At 19.4% G+C, this 20,000-nt stretch overlaps 13 protein-coding genes across 13 annotated transcripts in view; 5 read left to right on the top strand and 8 right to left on the bottom strand.

Moving 5' to 3' along the window:
* The window catches only part of DDB_G0270266 (hypothetical protein), a gene marked incomplete at both ends in the record, with an annotated part of 2,744 nt that extends 2,229 nt beyond the window's left edge, over positions 1-515 (top strand). Inside the window, one exon of the mRNA XM_641570.1 lies at positions 1-515. This exon is cut by the window's left edge and continues 1,283 nt beyond it. Within this exon, the coding sequence (XP_646662.1) occupies positions 1-515 (515 nt within the window).
* A 229-nt stretch (positions 516-744) lies between these two features.
* Positions 745-981, bottom strand: DDB_G0270768 (hypothetical protein; the record flags this gene model as incomplete). The annotated part of the gene is made up of 2 exons (XM_641569.1): positions 745-905; positions 972-981. 2 exons carry the CDS (start codon positions 979-981, stop codon positions 745-747), a joined length of 171 nt encoding a protein of 56 aa, XP_646661.1.
* Positions 982-2,210: 1,229 nt separating this feature from the next.
* Positions 2,211-3,623, bottom strand: metap2 (methionine aminopeptidase 2; the record flags this gene model as incomplete). Its single annotated transcript, XM_641568.3, has 2 exons — positions 2,211-3,207; positions 3,310-3,623. 2 exons carry the CDS (start codon positions 3,621-3,623, stop codon positions 2,211-2,213), a joined length of 1,311 nt encoding a protein of 436 aa, XP_646660.3.
* Positions 3,624-4,169: 546 nt separating this feature from the next.
* On the bottom strand, positions 4,170-5,500 carry fszB (mitochondrial cell division protein; the record flags this gene model as incomplete). Its single annotated transcript, XM_641567.1, has 3 exons — positions 4,170-4,716; positions 4,825-5,183; positions 5,306-5,500. 3 exons carry the CDS (start codon positions 5,498-5,500, stop codon positions 4,170-4,172), a joined length of 1,101 nt encoding a protein of 366 aa, XP_646659.1.
* A 468-nt stretch (positions 5,501-5,968) lies between these two features.
* On the bottom strand, positions 5,969-6,662 carry DDB_G0270262 (hypothetical protein; the record flags this gene model as incomplete). The annotated part of the gene is made up of 2 exons (XM_641566.1): positions 5,969-6,471; positions 6,539-6,662. 2 exons carry the CDS (start codon positions 6,660-6,662, stop codon positions 5,969-5,971), a joined length of 627 nt encoding a protein of 208 aa, XP_646658.1.
* A 1,085-nt stretch (positions 6,663-7,747) lies between these two features.
* Positions 7,748-8,173, bottom strand: nhp6 (HMG1/2 box-containing protein; the record flags this gene model as incomplete). The annotated part of the gene is made up of 1 exon (XM_641565.1): positions 7,748-8,173. The coding sequence occupies one exon, from the start codon at positions 8,171-8,173 to the stop codon at positions 7,748-7,750; it is 426 nt and encodes a 141-aa protein (XP_646657.1).
* A 2,608-nt stretch (positions 8,174-10,781) lies between these two features.
* On the top strand, positions 10,782-11,939 carry DDB_G0270258 (hypothetical protein; the record flags this gene model as incomplete). The annotated part of the gene is made up of 1 exon (XM_641564.1): positions 10,782-11,939. One exon carries the CDS (start codon positions 10,782-10,784, stop codon positions 11,937-11,939), a length of 1,158 nt encoding a protein of 385 aa, XP_646656.1.
* A 577-nt stretch (positions 11,940-12,516) lies between these two features.
* DDB_G0270256 (hypothetical protein) lies at positions 12,517-13,114 on the top strand (the record flags this gene model as incomplete). The annotated part of the gene is made up of 2 exons (XM_641563.1): positions 12,517-12,585; positions 12,779-13,114. 2 exons carry the CDS (start codon positions 12,517-12,519, stop codon positions 13,112-13,114), a joined length of 405 nt encoding a protein of 134 aa, XP_646655.1.
* Positions 13,115-13,314: 200 nt separating this feature from the next.
* DDB_G0270254 (hypothetical protein) lies at positions 13,315-13,665 on the bottom strand (the record flags this gene model as incomplete). Its single annotated transcript, XM_641562.1, has 1 exon — positions 13,315-13,665. One exon carries the CDS (start codon positions 13,663-13,665, stop codon positions 13,315-13,317), a length of 351 nt encoding a protein of 116 aa, XP_646654.1.
* A 405-nt stretch (positions 13,666-14,070) lies between these two features.
* DDB_G0270252 (hypothetical protein) lies at positions 14,071-16,113 on the top strand (the record flags this gene model as incomplete). The annotated part of the gene is made up of 1 exon (XM_641561.1): positions 14,071-16,113. The coding sequence occupies one exon, from the start codon at positions 14,071-14,073 to the stop codon at positions 16,111-16,113; it is 2,043 nt and encodes a 680-aa protein (XP_646653.1).
* Positions 16,114-16,220: 107 nt separating this feature from the next.
* Positions 16,221-17,796, bottom strand: DDB_G0270250 (hypothetical protein; the record flags this gene model as incomplete). The annotated part of the gene is made up of 2 exons (XM_641560.1): positions 16,221-16,436; positions 16,873-17,796. 2 exons carry the CDS (start codon positions 17,794-17,796, stop codon positions 16,221-16,223), a joined length of 1,140 nt encoding a protein of 379 aa, XP_646652.1.
* Positions 17,797-18,157: 361 nt separating this feature from the next.
* Positions 18,158-18,829, bottom strand: DDB_G0270248 (hypothetical protein; the record flags this gene model as incomplete). Its single annotated transcript, XM_641559.1, has 3 exons — positions 18,158-18,223; positions 18,311-18,520; positions 18,617-18,829. 3 exons carry the CDS (start codon positions 18,827-18,829, stop codon positions 18,158-18,160), a joined length of 489 nt encoding a protein of 162 aa, XP_646651.1.
* A 293-nt stretch (positions 18,830-19,122) lies between these two features.
* Positions 19,123-20,000, top strand: part of DDB_G0270246 (regulator of chromosome condensation domain-containing protein) — a gene marked incomplete at both ends in the record, with an annotated part of 1,972 nt that continues 1,094 nt past the window's right edge. The window contains 2 exons of the mRNA XM_641558.1: positions 19,123-19,591; positions 19,839-20,000. The exon at positions 19,839-20,000 is cut by the window's right edge and continues 1,094 nt beyond it. Coding sequence (XP_646650.1) covers positions 19,123-19,591; positions 19,839-20,000 — 631 coding nt within the window. The remainder of the gene's footprint in view (positions 19,592-19,838) is intronic.

Raw genomic sequence — 20,000 nt, 5'->3', positions numbered from 1 at the left:
ATAATAATAATAGCAACAATAATAGCAACAATAATGGTATTAATGGCAATAGTAGTGGTATAAACAATAATCTTAGCAACAATAATAATTGTATACAAAATAACATTTCAAATAATAACAATTCGAATAACTCAAATAGTAATAATAATAATAATAACTCAAATAATGCAAACAATACAAACAATAATAATAATTCAAATAATGCAAACAATACAAACAATAATAATAATTCAAATAATACAAACAATACAAGTAATAATAATAATAATAATAATAATAATAATAATAATAATAATAATAATAATTCAAATAACAACTCAAATAATAAAAAGAAAAAGAGATCACAGGGTTATTGTGAATGTTGTAATACTGAATTTGAAGTTTTAAAGGTACACTTGGAAAGTAAAGAACATAAAAGCTTTGCCGACAAAGATAAAAATTATGCAAAAATTGATTCAATTATATTATCTATTTCAACAAATTCAACTACTTCTATTGACAGAGCGTGGCATTAATAACTCCCTCGTTTATGATCAATTGAATTAGAAAGAATTAATGTGCTTACGTTTTCTAAAAAAAGAAATCATAAAAGCACTATTATCTTTTTTTTTAAAGTTTTTTTAATAAAATAAATAAATTATAAAAAAAAAAAAAAAAAAGTTTATACATATATAGTTTTCATAGTATTTATACAATTTTATTTATTTATTTATTATTAAAATTACAAGGTTTTTTTTTGATTATTTAAATAGAGTAATTTGGTCTAGTATAAAAGAATGTGTGTACTGAACCTCTGCTTTTTTGGACAACATTCACTGAGAATTTTATTTCCATAACATTACTATTGTTTTCAAATTTTTTAGTTGTGGTTTTATTTGTATTTTTGGAAATTTGTGATAAATATTCTGGAAATGAGTTAGTATTTAATTTGGAAAAAAAAATATATATATATAATAAAACAAAATACTTACTAAAAATCATTTTTGTTTAGTTTGGCTTAAAATGGTTACTAAAAATAACAATTATAAACTAGTATAACTTTACACCTTTTTTTTTTCCAGTTTTATTTTTTTTATTTTTTTTTTTGGAAAATTAGTTGAATGGTAAAAAAAAAAAAAAAAAAAAAATTAAATTATTTTAAACCCCATTTCTAAAATTTGGGGTAAATTTATTTATTATAAAAATAATGAACCTAATTAGATAAAAATAATTTTATAATATGGAAAAATTTTTTTTTTTTTTTTTTTTTTTTTTATTTACTTTTCCAAAAAAATACTGCAATAAAATTTTATTTATAAAAAAGGTATAATTAAAAGTTTTTCAAAAATTATTTTCAGTTAAAAAAAAAAAAAAAAAATGAATTATTAATTATTTCTTTTTTAAAAATAAATAATATATAAACAACCTATCAAAGTTAAACTCTTATATTGATACAAAAAGGTACATATAATTGTTGTAAAATAATTAATTAAACACTATTATTTTAAGAAAAACTGTAATTAGACTTTTTTTATTTTTTAATGTAGGTTATAGAAATTCTTATACATAATAACTAAATATAAAAGAAAATTATTAAATAAAGAATCATTACCTATATTTTATTTCTATAATAAAAAAATTCAAATTAAACATCAGTAAAAATTTAGGTGAGTATTATTTTAAAATTATTATTTAAATTATTGTGCAAAAATATTCAACATATAATTAAATTTTAAAAAAAATAAAAATAAAAATCTATAATATTAAATTATTAAATTAACAAAAATTAAACTATTTAATTTGGGAAATAAAAGGATAAAAGTTTGAATTAATATTAAAAACTCAATGGAATATTTCTGTAATTTTTAATATTACTAATCATCTTAAAATTTATTAAAAGGCTTAATCCCTTCTTTTTTATTGTATTATTGTTTGTGAAAATAAGGTTTAAAAAATATAAATTTGAATTTATATTGATTAATATTTTTTAAATTTCATTTTTACGATCAATAATACCTGAAAAAGAAAGATTAAGCCTTATAATAAATATTTAAGATGGAATATTTTGAAGAAAAGTAAAAATGGTTATTGTTTTTTGATTTAATCTAAAAAAAAAAAAATAAATAAATTCCTTTTAAATATACAATTATACTAAAAAAAAAAAAAAATTTATTTATTTAAAGAGTAACTAATTTTTTTTTTTTTTTTTTTTTTTTTTTTTTTTACTAAATTTAATAATCATCACCTCTTGATAAAACTTCTTTTGCAGTTGGTTTTAATAATAAAGTATGTTCATATTGAGCAACATAAGAACCTTTTGAATCAACTAATGGTGCATGACGTTGAATGATACCTAAATCACAAAGATTATTTAAAGCCAATATATGTTTATCTTCACCTGCTCTATCTAACCAACGACGACAGAAACAAAGGGTATCATAATTTTTGTTGATATATTGTAAGAGTTGTTTTGCTTTTGGTAATCTAACAGTGGTTTGATAATCGGTTTTCATATAATGAGAACATTCCAAATCCTCAATGACTTGAGCTCTACCAGTGGAACCAAAAGTTTCGATTGCATAAAATTCACCTTCTTCCATTTTTGTCATTTCACCACCTCTAACGATTGGTACGGTTTTACCACCATGAATGACGTATGGACGAATTGAATGACCATTCAAATTACGAATGGAACGAATTGGGTAGGTTTTACCATTGAGTTCGATTTCGTGGGATTCCATAACCTCTTGGATTGCAGCACCAATCTCACCGAGACGTGCATCAATACCAGCGTGATAGATACCAGTGTTGGTGGCTTCACGTACTGCATCTTTTAATTTATCATATTTCTCATCGAATGTCACAGTGAATGCACAATCGATGATATAACCATTGACATGTGTACCAAAATCAATCTTTAAAACATCATCCTTTTTCAAAACGGTCTTATCGCCTGTATTTGGTGTGAAATGAGCTGCAATATGATTCAATGAAACACCTGTTGGAAATGCAATACCTGCTTTCAATCCATCTGCTTCAATTAAAGTTCTTGATGCATTCTCTAAACTTTCTACCAATTCTGTTAATCCTAATCCTGGTTTAACAATACCTTGAACATACTTTCTAACTTGACGATGTACTTCTGCTGCTCTACGTACATCATTATAAATATTTGCATGAATACGTTCTTCTAATCTTTTTTCTTCTGATGTTGTACGATATGAATTACTTTTTTATTTATAATTGTTGTTATTATTAATATTATATGTTCTTATAAGATTTTAAAAAAAAAAAAAAAAAAAAAAAAAAAAAAAAAAAAAAAAAACATCCCTATCTCTATATTCTTGAATTTCACCCATTGGGTAAACACCATTTGAAAATTGTTTTGAAACTGGAATAGTTGGTGGATTAGTTTGAACTAAACCAGATGGAATTGGTTTAGAATCAATAATATCTGCTGCACTTGCAACTGGTGCTGCCTTCTTCTTCTTTTTATTTTTCTTTTTCTTTTTTTTTGCTGCACCTTCGCCACCTGTTGGATTACCTCCTTCAGTTACTTTTGTGTTATCTTCTTCATCATCTGATTCCTCTTCTTCTTCAACTGTTTTTGGTGGAACTTCTGTTTTTGGTTGAATTTCACTCATTTTTTTTTATTTTTTTCTTTTATATATATATATATATATATGTATATTGTTATATATAAAGTTTTAATGTGTGGTGTTAACAAAAAAAAAATATTAAAAAAAAAAAAAAAAAAAAAAAAAGTCGAATTTGAAAAAAAATAAAAATTAAAAAAATAAAAAAAATAAAAAAACAATTAATTGAAAATGTCTGTTGGACAAATATTATTTACGTGGATAAATGTCAAAAAATAAAAAAGATATTTTTTTTTTTTAAAAAAAAAAAAAAAAGATTATTTTTAGAAAATTATTTTTAGATTAAAGATTTTATTTTAATAATTAAAAAAAAAAAAAAACAAATACATTTTAAAAAATGATTTCCAAGTTTTTTTTTTATTTTTTTTATTTTTATTTATTTTATTTTTTTTTTTTACTTATCTTTACAAAAACAAATAATTAATTACCAAAAAAAAAAAATAAACATATTATTTTTACTTTTTTTTTTTGGTTTTTTTGGTTTTTTTTTTTTTTTTTTTTTTTTTTTTTTTTAAAAAAAAAAAAAAATTAATTTTAATGTACAAATAAACAAGAAATTCTTATTTTACCTAATAAAGAATTATCAACAGTATGACCAACGAAAACTTGAACATCAGGATCAGCATTTTGTTGTAAATAATTTATAGTTTTACTAATTTCATTTAAAGTTATATCATTACCACCACTTATATTAACTAATAAACCAGTGAATTTCTGATCATCAATTTCAATTAATGGATTCTTAATTGCTTTATGTACTGCTTTATATGCTCTATCCTCACCAGATGCTTCACCAAATCCAATTCTTGATAAACCTTTTCTATTTTTTAAAATATTTACAACATCACTATAATCCAAATTAATCATACCAGGTACATTAATAATATTTGCAATTGATCTAATTCCAGTATGCAATATTTCATCAACCATTAAAAATGCTTGTTCCAATTGAATATCAGATTTACTTGCATCCAATAGATTTTGATTTGATATAACAACTAAAGTATCAACATATTTACTCAACTCTTCTAATCCTTTCTTTGCTATAATTTCTTTTCTTTTACCTTCAAAATTAAATGGTCTAAAATTAAAATTAAAATTAAAGTTAAAATTAGTAATAATAAAATAATTAATAATATAGTGATGATGACGATGATGATGATGATGATGATAATGATTTTATACATACACAGTTACAACACCAACTATAATTGTTTCTTTTTTAAACTCTTTAATTGTTTTTGCAATTATTGGTGAAGAACCAGTACCAGTACCACCACCCATACCTGCTGCTAAAAATAATAAATCTGTATCTTTAAAAGTTTGAATAATTTTATTTTTTGATTCTTCTGCTGCTAATCTACCTTTTTCTGGATTTGCACCCGCACCATGACCTTTGGTTAATTGAGGTCCTAATTGAATCTTATTTATACTATTTGATTTAATTAAATCTTGGCTATCTGTATTACATACAAAAAATTCAACACCTTCTAAACTTTGTGATATCATATGATTAACTGCATTTCCACCACCTCCACCAACTCCAACCTTTTTTTTTTTATTTATTTATTTATTTATTAATTATTATTATTTTTTAAAAAATTAGTTTTCATTTTTTTTTATTTTTTTTTTTTTTTTTATTGGAAATAATATGGAATATTTTGACTTACAACTGAAATTTTTGGTTGAAATAATTCCAATGTTATATTTGATTGTGTATGTATAGGAACGATATGATTTGTATCTATATTAATTGTATGTGTAAAAGATCTACATTTATAACTATTATTTTTTCTAATACCACAATTTGTTAATTCTAAATTAGTTAATAAAATTGTCCTACAAAATCTATTTAAAATTGTCATTTAAAATAAAAATAAAAAAATAAATAAAATAAAAAAAAACTAAATCAAATATAAATTTTAATTGGGATGATTTGTATAGTGTAAACTAATTTGATTAAAAGAAAAAAGAAAAAAAAAAAAAAAAAATAGAAAATCATAAAAAAAAAAAAAAAAATTGAAAAAAAAAAAAAAAAAAAAAAAATCTTTTCACCAATTTCAAATAAATATTTTAATGATTTGGTCTGGTTTAGATTGGATTTTTTTGAAAAAAAAAAAAAAAAAAAAAAAAAAAAAAAAAAAAATTAGTTTGACAGGTATACATAGTTTAATAAATTGAAATTTTAAAGAATATTATATAAATAAATAAAAAAATAAAAATAGAAAATTTAAAAGTGTTTTATTTTAATAATATATTTATTTAAATCCAAAATTTTTTTTTTTTTATTATTATCATTATTATTATTATTTCAATTTTTTATAAAGAATTTATTAAAGTTTTATTTTTGTAATTTGAAAATTTTTATTTAAACCAACAGTTTTAAAGAAAGAATCTGGTAATTCAAAAGGTTGATGATCAATTGTAGATATTGCCACATTACCGACCTCAATCAAAGCTATATTTTTAAATGTTGTACCAGCTGCATTTTGTTCATTACTATTCTCTCCTATTGGTTTATTTATACCAATATTACTATTATTATAATTAATACCATTAGGTTTATTATTATTACTATTACTATTATTATTATTTTTATTATTAAATTGATCCAAAGAGCCAAATGGTTTCAATGATTTAATTCTATGTGTTATTCTAAATCCACATCTTGATCTTTCAATGAAATCAGTTTCAATTAATAATTCTTCAAATAACTCACCTTCATTTAAATACTGTGCTTGTAAATCTCCAACTATACCGTGTACTAATTTATTTGATTTTGGTAATAAATTTTTCTCTGAAAATCCTAATTCTCTAAAATATTCAGCTCTTGCATCTATTTTTTTTTTTTTTTTTTTGTTAAAATTTTTTAAAAAATTAAATAAAAAATAATTTATACATACCATGAACAATTTTTAAAATATTTGAATGGTCTAAATGTGAATTATAGTTTAAATCTGATACTCTAACTTGTCTTTTAAATAAATGTGAATAATTGTTTAATTGTTGGATATTAAATCTTGGCATTTTTGTAAAAAAAATAAATGAATGAAAAAGTGTTATGAAAAAAAATATAAAAAAATAAAAATAAATAAAATGAATGAATAAAATAAATTATTGTGTTTTAATTGAAAAAAAAAAAAATAATAATAATTAAATTTTTTTTTTTTATAATTAAAAATTTTTTTTTTTTTTTTTTTTTTAAATTAAAAAATTGTTTTTTTTTAATTTTTTTTTTTTTAATTTTGGAAAAAAAGAATTAATTATTTTCCAAGTTCGAACTATTTTATTTATTTCCAGAGATAAAACCATTTAAACCCAATACTGAAAGATTTTTTTAAAACGTAATTTGTAAGGAATTGAAATAAAATAAAATAAAATAAAATAATTATTAATTGTCAGTTTTTTAAATTACCTCTAAAGATATCTACAAATAAAATAAATTAAATTGAAAAAAAAAAAAATTTCTATTACCAAAGTAAATTCTTCTTTTAGTATTTTTAAAATAATTTAAATAGGTCAAATACAAATTAAAAAATAATTTAAAATTCTTATTTAATAATAAATTAAATTATTTTAAAAATGAATTAAAAGAAAATGTTTATAAAAAAGTATATAGATTTTAATGAAAATCGATTAATATATTTTAATTGGGGAAAATGTTGAAATTTATCAACACATATTTGTTTTGGTATTTTTGATTAAATCAAAAAATCTTGAATTTTCCAAAGAAGGTTTGATATCTTTATTTAAATAAATAAATAAATAAAAAAAAAATAAAATAAAAAAATGAATAAACAGTTATAAATTATTATTATTATTATTATTTTTTTTTTTTTTTATTTATTTTTTCTTTTTTAATTTAAAAAAAGTTTGGTTTTTTTTTTTTTTTTTTATTATTATTTATTTGTTTGGTTGGTAGTGGTTGAAATGTTGATTGGTTTGGGTTTTATAAATAAACAACAAAGGTAGAGAGAGAAAGAGAGAGTGACACAGTTGGTTGTAGACATGATGGATGAATTGATTGATTGATGAATGAATTGATTATGATGATTATGATGATGATGATGGTAATAGTGGTGACAAATAATTGAGTGAATTAAATTAAAAGTTTAATCACTTTCATCAGAACTATCGGATGAAGATTCTGCTTGACTTTGGGTTTTTAATTTTTCATCATAGTTTTTCTTTTCGAGTTCCCATCTCTTCTTATCTTCAGCGGCTAATTTCTCGTATTTCTTTTTGTCCTCTGCAGAGATTTTAGCCCATTCTTGACCTAATAAGCTACCGATTTCACCAAATGAACAGTTTGGATGAGAGTTTTTGATTACTGATCTGTGGTCCTTTGAGAAAAAGATGAATGGTGATAAATAACGACGTGGAGCATTTTCATCCTTTGGCTTCTTCTTTGTTTTTTTACCTTCTTTCTTACCCTTTTTGGAAACTTTTGGTTCCTTCTTTGGCTTCTTGACTGGGGTCTTCTTTACTTTCTTTTCAGATTCTGAGGATGATGATCCTGATTCATCAGATGAGCTCATTTTTTAGTTGATTATTTGTTTTCTTTTAAAAAGAGTATATATATATAATTTATATAAAAAGTTTTAAAAAAAAAACTATTATATATATTTAGAAAGATAGAGATAATTTTAAAAAAATAAAAATAGTTTTTTAAAAAAAAAAAATAAAATAAAATAAAAAAATAAAAATTTGTTAGTTTCTAATTTTTTTTTTTTTTGTATTTTTTTTGAAAAAAATTTTTAAAAAAAAAATGTGATATTTTTGAAAAAGTGGGCAAAAAGTCTAACGGCTAAAAAAAAATAAAAAAATTGAAAAAAAAATTGAAAAAAAAAAAAAAGAAAGAGATAATTATAAAAATGAATAAATAAATAAAATAAAATTTTTTTTTTTTTAAACAAACGAATTTTACATTTTATTAAATTGTTTTTTTGTTATTATTTTTTTTTTTTTCTCCTCTATAAATTTTTTTTTTTTTTTTTTTCTTTTATTTATTATTATTATTTTTATTATTATTATTTTTTTATTTTTTTTTTTTTTTTTTTCTAAAACTTGTTAAATAAAAAAAAAAAAAAAAAAAAAAGGTGAAATTATAATTTTCTACATGATTTTTTAAAAAAAATTATTATTTTATAGTTTATATAAATAATAATATATTATAGAAGGAGTAACAACTAATTTTTGAAATTTTGAAAAAAAAAAAAAAAAACAAAAAAAAAAACAAAAAAAAAAAAAAAAAAAAAAAAAAACGGTTCCAAATACTACACAACATATAATATTATATAATACTATACTATAATAGAAAACCTATACATACAAACTCTATGCTGCGTTTAAAATTAATGAGTAAAAAATTTTGTGTGCAGCTCCATGTAAAAATTTTTTTTTTTTTTATGAGCCAAAAAAAAAAAAAAAAAAAAAAAATTTAATTCAAAATAAATAAAATTTTTTTAACTGCAAAAAAATAAAAACCAACACTAAATATTTAGTATCTCACCAACACTTTTTTTTTTCCCCTCTTAAAAAAATTTAAATTTTTTTTTTTTTTTATTTTTTTTTTTTTATATCTCTCTCCATTTATGTGTAAAATTTTTATATTATTAATATAAATTATATCAATATTTCTATATATATTATTTGGAATTTTGAATTTAATTTTTTAATTTTTTTTTTTTTTATGTGGTGTGTAGTTGTATGGTGGGTTTCCCCTCACATTTTTATTATTGAATTAAATTAAACAGTTTTTTTTTTTTTTTTTTGTTTTTTAATATATGTATTATTATTATTATTATTATTATTATTATTTTTAACTTTTGTGTGCAAACCATCTTTTAAATTAATTTGTACAAATATCTTTTTTTTTTTTTTTTTTTTTTTTTTTTTTTTTTTTTTTTTTTTTATTCATATTTTTTTTGACCCTCTATTTTTTTTTTTTAACAGTTTTTTTTTTTAATATATGTATATATATTATTATTATTTTTGTAATATTATTTACTTTATGTACATATAAATACAAAGAAATCTAGATAAGACAAACTAGCAAAAAATAGTAAAATTAACAAATTATTAAGTGAAAATAATAATATAAAATTAGTTAGATTTATAAAAAAAAAAAAAAAAAAACTTCACAATTTGTTTGATAAATAATTTCACACATTAAACAATATTTCAATAAATTAAAAGAATTAATTTATAATGTTAGATAAATAATAAACCATTTAATTTTTTTTTTTTTTTTTATTGGCAAATCTATCATTTTTAAGAATATCTATAATTTATTGATTCTAAAATAGTAAAAAATAAAAAATAAACAATTGATAAAATAGGAATTATTTAAATTGAAAAGACACTTTAATTTTTTTTTTTTTTTTTTTTTTAATTATTCTCCAAAAATAGATAATAACGATAATCGAGTTTTCAAGGACGGTGCCAATGAAAAAGTAATTTACTCAAATGTTTAAATATATCAAATTAATAATAATAATAATAATATCTGAGCAAAAGTAGTATTCATTGAAACGAAAGAATTTAACAACATTGTGCATTTCCAAGTATAAACAAACAATAATCATGATTTAATAAGGCAAAAAAAAAAAAGTTATTTAATAAAATAAGAAAACTAAAAATATTTAAAATCAAAAAAAAAAACTAAACTGGATAATTATCAAAATTTTTTTTTTTTTTGTTTTTAACAAACTAAAACTAACTTAAGTTTATTACTTCATATGGTTTGTGTGTGTGAATTACATGCTTTTTTTTTTTTTTAATTAAGTTTATTACTTCATATGGTTTGTATGTGTGTGGTGAATTACATTCTTTTTTTATTTTTTTATTATTTCTTTTTAAATTATTAATTAATTTTCACTTTTTTTTTAAATTTTATATAATACAAACCCCCTTATTTTTTTTTATTAATTTTTTTTATTTTATTTTATTTTATTTTTATTGTTAATTAACCACATTCATTCATATATAAATATTTAAATAAATAAAAAAATAAAATAAAATAAATAAATAAATAAATAAATAAATAAATAAATAAATAAATAAATAAATAAATAAATAAATAAATATTAATTTATCTATTGTGTTTTTATTTAATTTATTTAATAATTTTATTGTAATTAAAAAATGGAAAATTTAGATAATGGAACAAATAGTAATAATGGTAATAAGGTATCAGTAAGATTTATTATTGATAGAAAACATCAATTTGTTTGTTTATTGGAAAAAGAAATGACATTTAAAAAAGTAGAGGATTATTTAATTTTAAATAAACCAAAAGAGTTATTTAGTAATGAAATTGAAAATTCAAAAAATAAAGAAGAAGAAGAAACCAATTTCAAATTTCTTTATTCTGGTAAATTATTCAATTATAAACAAACAATAAATGATTTAATTAAAACACAAAATAAATATCCATTAAATTGTCAACTAGTTTTAGTTAAAAAGAAACAACAACAACAACAACAACAACATTCAACAAACAATAATAATAATAATAATATTAGCAATACAGCTAATAATAATATTGAAATTCATTTTCATGGTTGTTTCTTTGATTATGATGAATTTCAGCAAATTGATTCAATTTTCACAAAGAATGAAAAGAAGAATGAAAATAATAATAATAAAAATGAAAATAGTTTTATTAGTTTACAATTTTTAAATCAATTTTTACATAGTTATTGGGAGTATTTAATTCAAAGACAACCAGATTTAATTCAACCTTCATCAAATAGAAATTTCCCAACAGAGAAATTATCATTAATTTTAAGAAATGTTTTAAAAGTACCCTCATTAAATTCAGAAACGTCTATAAATAGAGACCAATTTAGAATCATTTTTTATTTATTCACTTCAAATTCTGAAACTACAATTTGTCCAAATGGTACTTATAATATAATTTTAAAAATGATTGAACAATATCATCCAACAATTATTGAAGAATATTCTGAAAATAATAATAATAATAATAATAATAATAGTAATGAAAATAATAATAATATTCCATTTAATATAGAGGAATTTAATAAAATTTTTAAATTAGTTTTATCAATTCAACAACAAACAAATTCAAATATTAATAATTCAAATCAAAATGAAAATGAGAATGAAAATGAAAATGATCAACCTTTATTATCTTGTAAAAATATTGAACTTTTATTTTATTTATATACTGCAAATATAGTTTTAAAAAAAAAAGAAAGAGAAAGGGAAGAAAGAGAAAAAGAAAAAGAAAAAGGAAAAAATAAAGAAAATAAGAATGTCACTGTTCCAACTTTATAAATTAGGAATAGTAAATTTTAAATTCATTAATTCATTTGTGAAAGGTATTAAAAATATTTAATTAATTGATTAATTCATTTATATATAAATATTAATATTTAATAAAAACCTTTTTTTTTTTTTTATTTTTTTTTTTTTATTTTACATTAATGAAATTATAAGAAAATAAAAATAAAATTAAAAATAAAAAAATGAAAATGTAACCCTAACAAATCGGCTGGAAAAAAAAAAAAAAAAAAAAAAAAAAAAAAAAAAAGATATTTTTTTTTATTATTTCCAATTTTTTTTTTTTAATATTTTCAATTTTTTTTTTTAATTTTTTTTTTTTTATAAATTAATTTTTTAAAAGCAACGTATTTGAGGAAAAAAAAAAAAAAAAAAAATAAAATAAAATTAAAAAAATAAAAACACACACACACATACACTTTGCAATAAATTAATATTTAATTGTTTGTTTTTTTATATTTTTTTTTTATTATTTATAATTATATTAACACAGCATCATTTATTTATAAAACAAAATTATTATTATTATTTTTATTTTAATCGTTTCATATATTTAAAATAAAATAAAAAAATGGCACTATGGTTCGAAGGCACAGAAATTAAAATAAGATTATTATATTTCTTATGTATTTTCTTAATTGTAGGTTATAACAAATAAAAAAAAAATAAAAAAAAACAATCAGATCAATTGAAAAGAAAAGAAAAGTAAAAAAAAAAAAAAAAAATAAATATTAATATAAAAATCATTATCCAAAAAAAAAAAAAAAAAAAAAAAAAAAAAAAAAAAAAATTAATATTTAATAATAAATAATTAAATATTTTAAAATGTATAGATTATGGGTATTATATCAGCATTTTCAACATTTATTATTGGATTTATACTTTGTGTTGGTAGTATATTAATAGCAGGTTGTGGTATTGCTGGTGCAAGATTTAATTCACATAAATTATTATTTTACTTTATGTGTGGTTTAGCCATTTTAATAATTTTAAGTTTTCTCTCAATCATTATCACTGCAATTACAGATGGTTGGTCATGGTGGATGATTAAAGATTTCGTTTTCATTGCTACATATTCTGCTGGTATATTTTTAGCTTTCCTCTTAAGAGGTAGATCTTTCAGAATGAATCCATCTTCAACTCAAAATTCAAATTTCCAAAAACTTTAAAAAAATAAAAAGAAAAAAAGAAAAAAAAGATATAATATAATATAAAAAAAAAAAAAAATAAAAAATCAATTACACACAAATATAATGCTATTTAATAATAAAATAAAATTTAATAATAATTTTTTTTTTTTTTTTTTTTTTTTATAAATTATATATGTACATGTATTATTATTTTTCTTTTTATTATTTATTTAATTGTTTTATTCATATTGGTCTTTATTTATAATTGGATGAACTGCACCCCAATAAACACCAAATGATAAAAGAGAAGTTCCAATAAAAGTTAACCATTTTTTACTTTGAGGGTATGATTGTATTGAATAAAGTTGATAAACGCCCATTACTGTGAATATTCCACCACTTAATAAATGACATGATAAACATTCTTTACTGAAATCCGTTGTTTTTCTTTGATTCAATAGAGTTAGTTTTTTATTGGTTATTTCATTATTATTATTAGTATTACTACTATTGTTTAAAATGTTAATATTATTATTATTATTATTATTATTATTATTATTATTATTATTATTATTACTATTTTGATCCATTTTTTAAAACAAAAAGATACGTAAAAAATTTGATTTGGGTGGTATGTTTTTTTTATTTTAAAATTAAAAAAAAAAAGTCAAATCGAGAAATTCACACTTTTTTTTTTTTTTTTTTTTTTGTTTTTACTTTTTTTTATTTTTTTATTTTTTTATATTTTTATTCCTATGTATATATATTAAATAATAATAAATAAAACATTAATAAATGATATAATAACCCCAAAAAATTAAAAAGAAAAATGATTTAAAGTGAATCATTATTAAGGTATAATTAAATTATTTTTACCTTAAAAACTTTTTTTTTTTTTTTTTTTTTTTTAATAAAATTAAATTAAAATAAAATAAAATTAATTTAAAATAGAATAAAATTTAAATAAATAAATAATAAAATAACTTTTAATAAATATGGAATGGAAATATAATTTTATTCCTTTAGTTGTTTTAATACTATTATCAATAATAATTTCAATTTCTACAAGTTTAAATGAAAATCAATCAATAGATGAAATAGTTTCAAAATTTATTTTAAAATATCAATTAAAAAATGGAAATTTAGATAATAATAATAATAAAATTAATTTTAAAAATTATAATTCAAATTATAAAAATAACAATATAAATATTTGGGTACAATTTAATGAAAAGTTTTTAACAAATAATAAAATTCAATTAAATCATTTTGGTTATTTAAGTGAAAAATCAAAAAATAGAAGATCTTTTAGAGGAAATAATAAAAATAATAAAAATAATTATAATAATTATAATAATAATAATAATAATAATAATAATAATAATAATAATAATAATAACTTTATTGATGAAAATGATTATCCAATTAATGAAAAATATATTGAAGAAATTTTAAGAATTGGTAATTCAGAAAATAATTCAACAATAATGAAAGAAAGAAAAAGATCAAAATGGTTAAATTCAGTATCATTTAGTTTGAAAATAAATGAAGAAATTTTATCAGCACAACAATCATGTCCAGATAAATTAAAAGAAATTTTACAATTAATTAGTTCAAATGAATTTGTTAAAAAGATTTCAATAGTGAATCAATTAAATTTACCAAATACAAATAATAATAATAATGATATTAATAAAAACCAAATTCAATTAAATAGTGATAGTGATGAAAATGAGCCATTAAATATATTTAATGGTATTGATTATGGTAAATCATATTCACAATTGAATCAAATTGGTGTATTGGAAGCCCATAAATTAGGTTATAAAGGTAATGGTACAACAATTATGGTAATCGATACAGGATTTTTAAAGAGTCATGAATCATTAGGTGGTTTAAGAATTCGTGGGGAAAGAGATTTCATTGAACATACAGATAATACAGAGAGTGGTGGATTGAAACAAATTTCGCATGGTACGTTTGTGCTATCGCAAATTGGGGGTAATAAACCTGGTAAAATCATTGGTGTTGCACCAGATGCAGATTTCATTTTAGCAAAGACTGAAATCGTTTCAGAGGAAATTCCAATTGAAGAAGATTACCTAATTGAGTCAATTGAATGGGGTGAATCAATGGGTGCTGACGTGATTTCTATATCGTTATCGTATACTCAGAATTATGAATACTGGCAACGTGATGGTACATCCCCACTTTCGAAAGCAATTGATATCGCAACTGATAAAGGTGTTGTTGTGGTGGTTGCAAGTGGCAATGACGGGGAGGTTGGAGTTGGTCCGCCTGGCGATAGTAAATTTGCGATAACTGTTGGTGCAGTAGATGCGTTTGGTGAAATTGCAACATTCAGTTCGTATGGTCCAACTTCTGATGGTAGATTAAAACCAGAGGTATCAGCAAAAGGTGTTTTATGTTTTGGTGCTGATGATTCTGAAATTGATTCATATCGTTATACAAGTGGTACAAGTCATGCGACACCATTAATCGCTGGTTCTGTTGCATTAATAATTGAAGCTCATCCAAATTGGACACCAAAACAAATTAAAGAAGTTTTATTAAAAACTGCTTCGCAATCTCAATCACCTGATAATTTTAAAGGATTTGGTATTATAAATGTACTTTCTGCAATAAATGATAAACCATCTTCAATAATTACAACAACAACAACCACAACAACAAATTCAAATTCAAATTCAAATGAAGAAGATTGTTTATCAAATAATGGTATCATTTTAAATAATCAATGTATTTGCTCACAAAATTCATCAAATGATAAAACTGATTCATGTTCCTCTAAAATACGTTGTTCATTTGTTTGTAGTTTTAATAAAGGTAAATGTAGTGAATATGATTGTTTTAGATGTTTAAATCCAAATGAAAAAGAAGAATCAAATGGCAGAGAAAAATGTAAATCAATCTCTGATATTAATCAAGAAAATCCAAACTTTTCAAATTTATCAAAAATTAAATTTCCATTATTTTTAATAATCACTTTAATAATTTTAAAAATTATAATTCAATAAAATAAATAAAAAAAAAAAAAATAAATTTTGATTATATTTTTATATTTTTATTTACCTTTTTTTATATATTTATTTATTTTTATTATTTTATTTACAATTTGATTAAATTAAAAGAAAAAACCTTGATCATGTAAAAAGAATTCTCTAAAGGTTTCTCTACTAATTGGTAATTTCTTATAAAACATATAACAAAAGTATGTCATATAACCTTGTAAAGAAATGAATAAAAGTGAAATAAATATACCAAATCCTCTTAGTTGAACAAAATCTGTAAATAAATATGCAACTCTAAATAATAAATCAACTGCAAGATATACATTAAACTAATTTTATAAATATAAAAGTGTTGGTTTAGTAATTAATTTTATATATAATTTAAAATAATAATAATAAAATAAAATAATAATAATAATAATAATAATTTAAACATACCACTAAAAAACATTTCTTTAAAAGATTATGGCTTGCATAAAAGCCAATTGGATTGAAAACAAAACCAAAACTTGGATTAATTTTAAAAAATAAAATAAATAAAAAAAAATAAAAAAAGTTAGTAACTAAAAATTATTCTTTTTTTTTTTTCATTTCTTTTAAAATTCTTACCTAAAAATTAACCACCATTTTTGTCCAAAGTATGACATAAATGAATAAAACTTATCATTTAAATAATAAATAAATAAATAAAGAATTAATAAAATGAATAAATTTTATTTGTATTTTTATTTGTATTTCAACCAAAAAAAAAAAAAAAATACATACCATTAATAAAATTGCCAATACTTTAATTATGTTTGCAGTTTTTTTGAGCTCTAAAAAGTTTTCATAATCTGAACCAGAGTGATTAACAATTGGTAAATCTATATCATTATCAATTGTTGCCTCTTGATTATTATTTTCATCATCATTACTACTATTATTATTATTACTATTATTATTATTACTATTATTATTACTACTATTATTATTAATTACACGTAAATTATTATTACTTGAATTTAATAACTCAAATGTATCAGTATCACTATCATCCTCAAACTCTTCTCCACTTTGGTAAATACTACTATTATAACTATTATCATTATTATTATTATTATTATTATTATTATTATTATTTCTTTGATTGTTGAATGAAGAAGATGTTGAAGTTGTGGTTGTAGTGGTAGTGTTTCTACTATTTATAGGTAAAATATCATTCGATTGTTGATTGTTATATGTTCTGTTACTATTGGTATTATTGTTATTATTAGATAAAATGGTATTAACATTATTTAAAAGTGATGGAGAATTTATAAATGTTGATGGTGCTGATGTTGTAGTAGTGGTTGTGGTAGTGGTTGTATTATTACTATTGCCATTATTACTGTTGCTATTGTTGTTATTATTTTCATTATTATTATTATTATTATTATTATTGTTATTATTATTATTAATATTTAATTGTCTTTGAACAGATAATAATTGATTTGCAAATTCTAAATCATCATTATTAATAATAGAATCATTTAAAGTACTTTGTGTTGGTGATCTTTGATTTTCTTGGATTTTGTTTTGTCTATTATCAAGTTCTTCCTCTGAATCACTATAGTTTTCATCGAAAAAATCTTCATCTTCAAAGAAATTATTACCATTATTGTTACTATTATTATTACTATTATTATTATTTCTATTATTTTTATTTGACATATCTATTAGCAATCTATTATAAATTTATTTGTTTTAGTTTTTAGGTGGGAAAAAAAAAAAAAAAATTTTGACATTAATTAATTTTTAAAAATATAAAAAAAAAAAAGCATAAAAAAAAGAGAAAATTAAAAAAAAAAACAAAAAAAAAAAAAAACAAAAAAAAAAAACAAAAAAAAACGTTTTTTAAATAATTTACAAATTTAGTAATAGTTTTAATTATTTTGAATCTTTTTTTTAATTTTAAAATTGTTGGTGTGCATGAAATTATCATCACACTTTTTAAGAAAAGATTTTTTTTTTTATCTTTTATTTTTAAAAAGTTTTTATTGACTTTTTGGTTTTGTATTTTTTTTTTTCAATTTTAATTTGAACAAATTTGGGTTATTTTATCATTAACCTCAATTAAAACTTTCAAAACAGTTTGGATCTATTATTAAAAGATTTTTTTTTTTTTTGTTAATAATTTACCAATTAAAAAAAAGACCAATTAAAAAATAATAAAAATAATACATACAATGGTTGATTCATTAAATAATTCGGAAATATCTTCAATTGCTTTTGCAACAGTTAAGAGAGCTGTTTCAACATTTTGACAAATACTATTTTTATTTTTTAAATTTACATTTGAACAAATGGTAAGTTCTGTGCAAACAATTTCAGATCTAGTTCCATTTAATACTTGTTTAATGACAGTTGGTCCCATTGCTTCTAAAACATAATTACACTTTTTTAAAAAAAAAAAAAAAATTTATTGTTAATCACCGAGAAATGGTGTGTATGGTATAAATAAAAAATTAAAAAAAAAAAAAAAAAAACATACCAAACCAGAATAATTAGATGGAATTGAATTACAAATTCTACCCAAAGCTCCGTCAATATCAGCATATGTTAAATTGTCAGCTAAAGCAATATTGTGAAGTGAATCGACGGCCAATGTACAAAAATCACACTCAACTGGTGTGAATGTAGAATTTGATAAATTGAAAATTGTAAAGATAAAACAAATAGTGATGCAAATATATTTAAAATTCATTTTTTTTTATTTATTTTTTATTTTTTATTATAACAATAATAATAATCTTTGAGTGAGTTTATTTTTTTTTTTTTTTTTTTTTTTTTTGGTTGGAAAAAGAAAAAGAAAAAAAAAATAAAAATAAAAATAAAAATAAAAAAAAAAAAAAAAAAAAAGATATTTTGATATTTTTTAATTTAATTTTTTTTTTTTTTTTTTTTTTTACTTTCATTTGTCGTTTTCTCCACTTTTCCTTTTTTTTTTTTTTTTTTTTTTTTTTTTTTTTTTTTTTTTTTTTTTTTCCAAAAATTGAGATGCAATCAATTTTAAAGAATATCCATCAAACATCTACTTCTACTACTCTTAAAATTTGTAGTAGAAATTTTATATTAAATAATTATAATAAAAATAACTATAATTTATTTAATTACAATAATTATAATAATAATTCGAATTTAACAATAAAAAGAACTTTTTTTTCAAAATTATTTGGTAAAAAAGATAATGATGAAAATAGTGGTATCCCAAAAAAAAAGAAAGTTACATTAGGTAGTGCAATTAAAGGTGGAAAAATTGAAAAATTACAAAATGGATTCAATTGGAGTAATTTAAAAAATAATGATGATATTAAAACTGCAATCTACTCTATTGGTGTTAATAGTCAAGGTCAATTAGGTTTAGGTGATTGGAAATCTGAATCAACATTAGTATTTAATGAACAATTTATAGAATATTCTGTAAAATCTTTAAAATCAACATTTTTACACTCATGTGCATTTACAAGTAAATATTTATTATCATTATTTATAAAAAAAAAAAATAAAAATAAAAATAAAAATAAAAATAAATCACATACCTCCCTTCCCCTCCCCCTATTTTTCTCATTTTTTTCAATATAAAAACCATCTACCAACTTTCCTAACACTTTTAAAACTCAAAAACACATGGGTTGAAATAAATTAACTAAAAACTTTTTTTTTTTTATTTTTTTTTTTTTTTATTTTTTTATTTATTTTTATTTATAAAAAAGATGATAATGATATGTTAACATGGGGTGCAAATTTTAATTTACAAATTGGACATAAATATGGATCAAATACAAGTATATTTCCAAATTTTGTAGAGAGTTCACCATATTCAGTAAGAGTTACAAACTTTTCAAAATCAGATGTTATTGGTGGTTCAATTGGTG

Source organism: Dictyostelium discoideum (assembly GCF_000004695.1).
Source record: "Dictyostelium discoideum AX4 chromosome 1 chromosome, whole genome shotgun sequence".
Taxonomy (NCBI): domain Eukaryota; phylum Evosea; class Eumycetozoa; order Dictyosteliales; family Dictyosteliaceae; genus Dictyostelium; species Dictyostelium discoideum.
The sequence above is the reverse complement of the archived record's forward strand: the minus strand, read 5'-3'. Positions and strand labels throughout refer to the sequence as shown.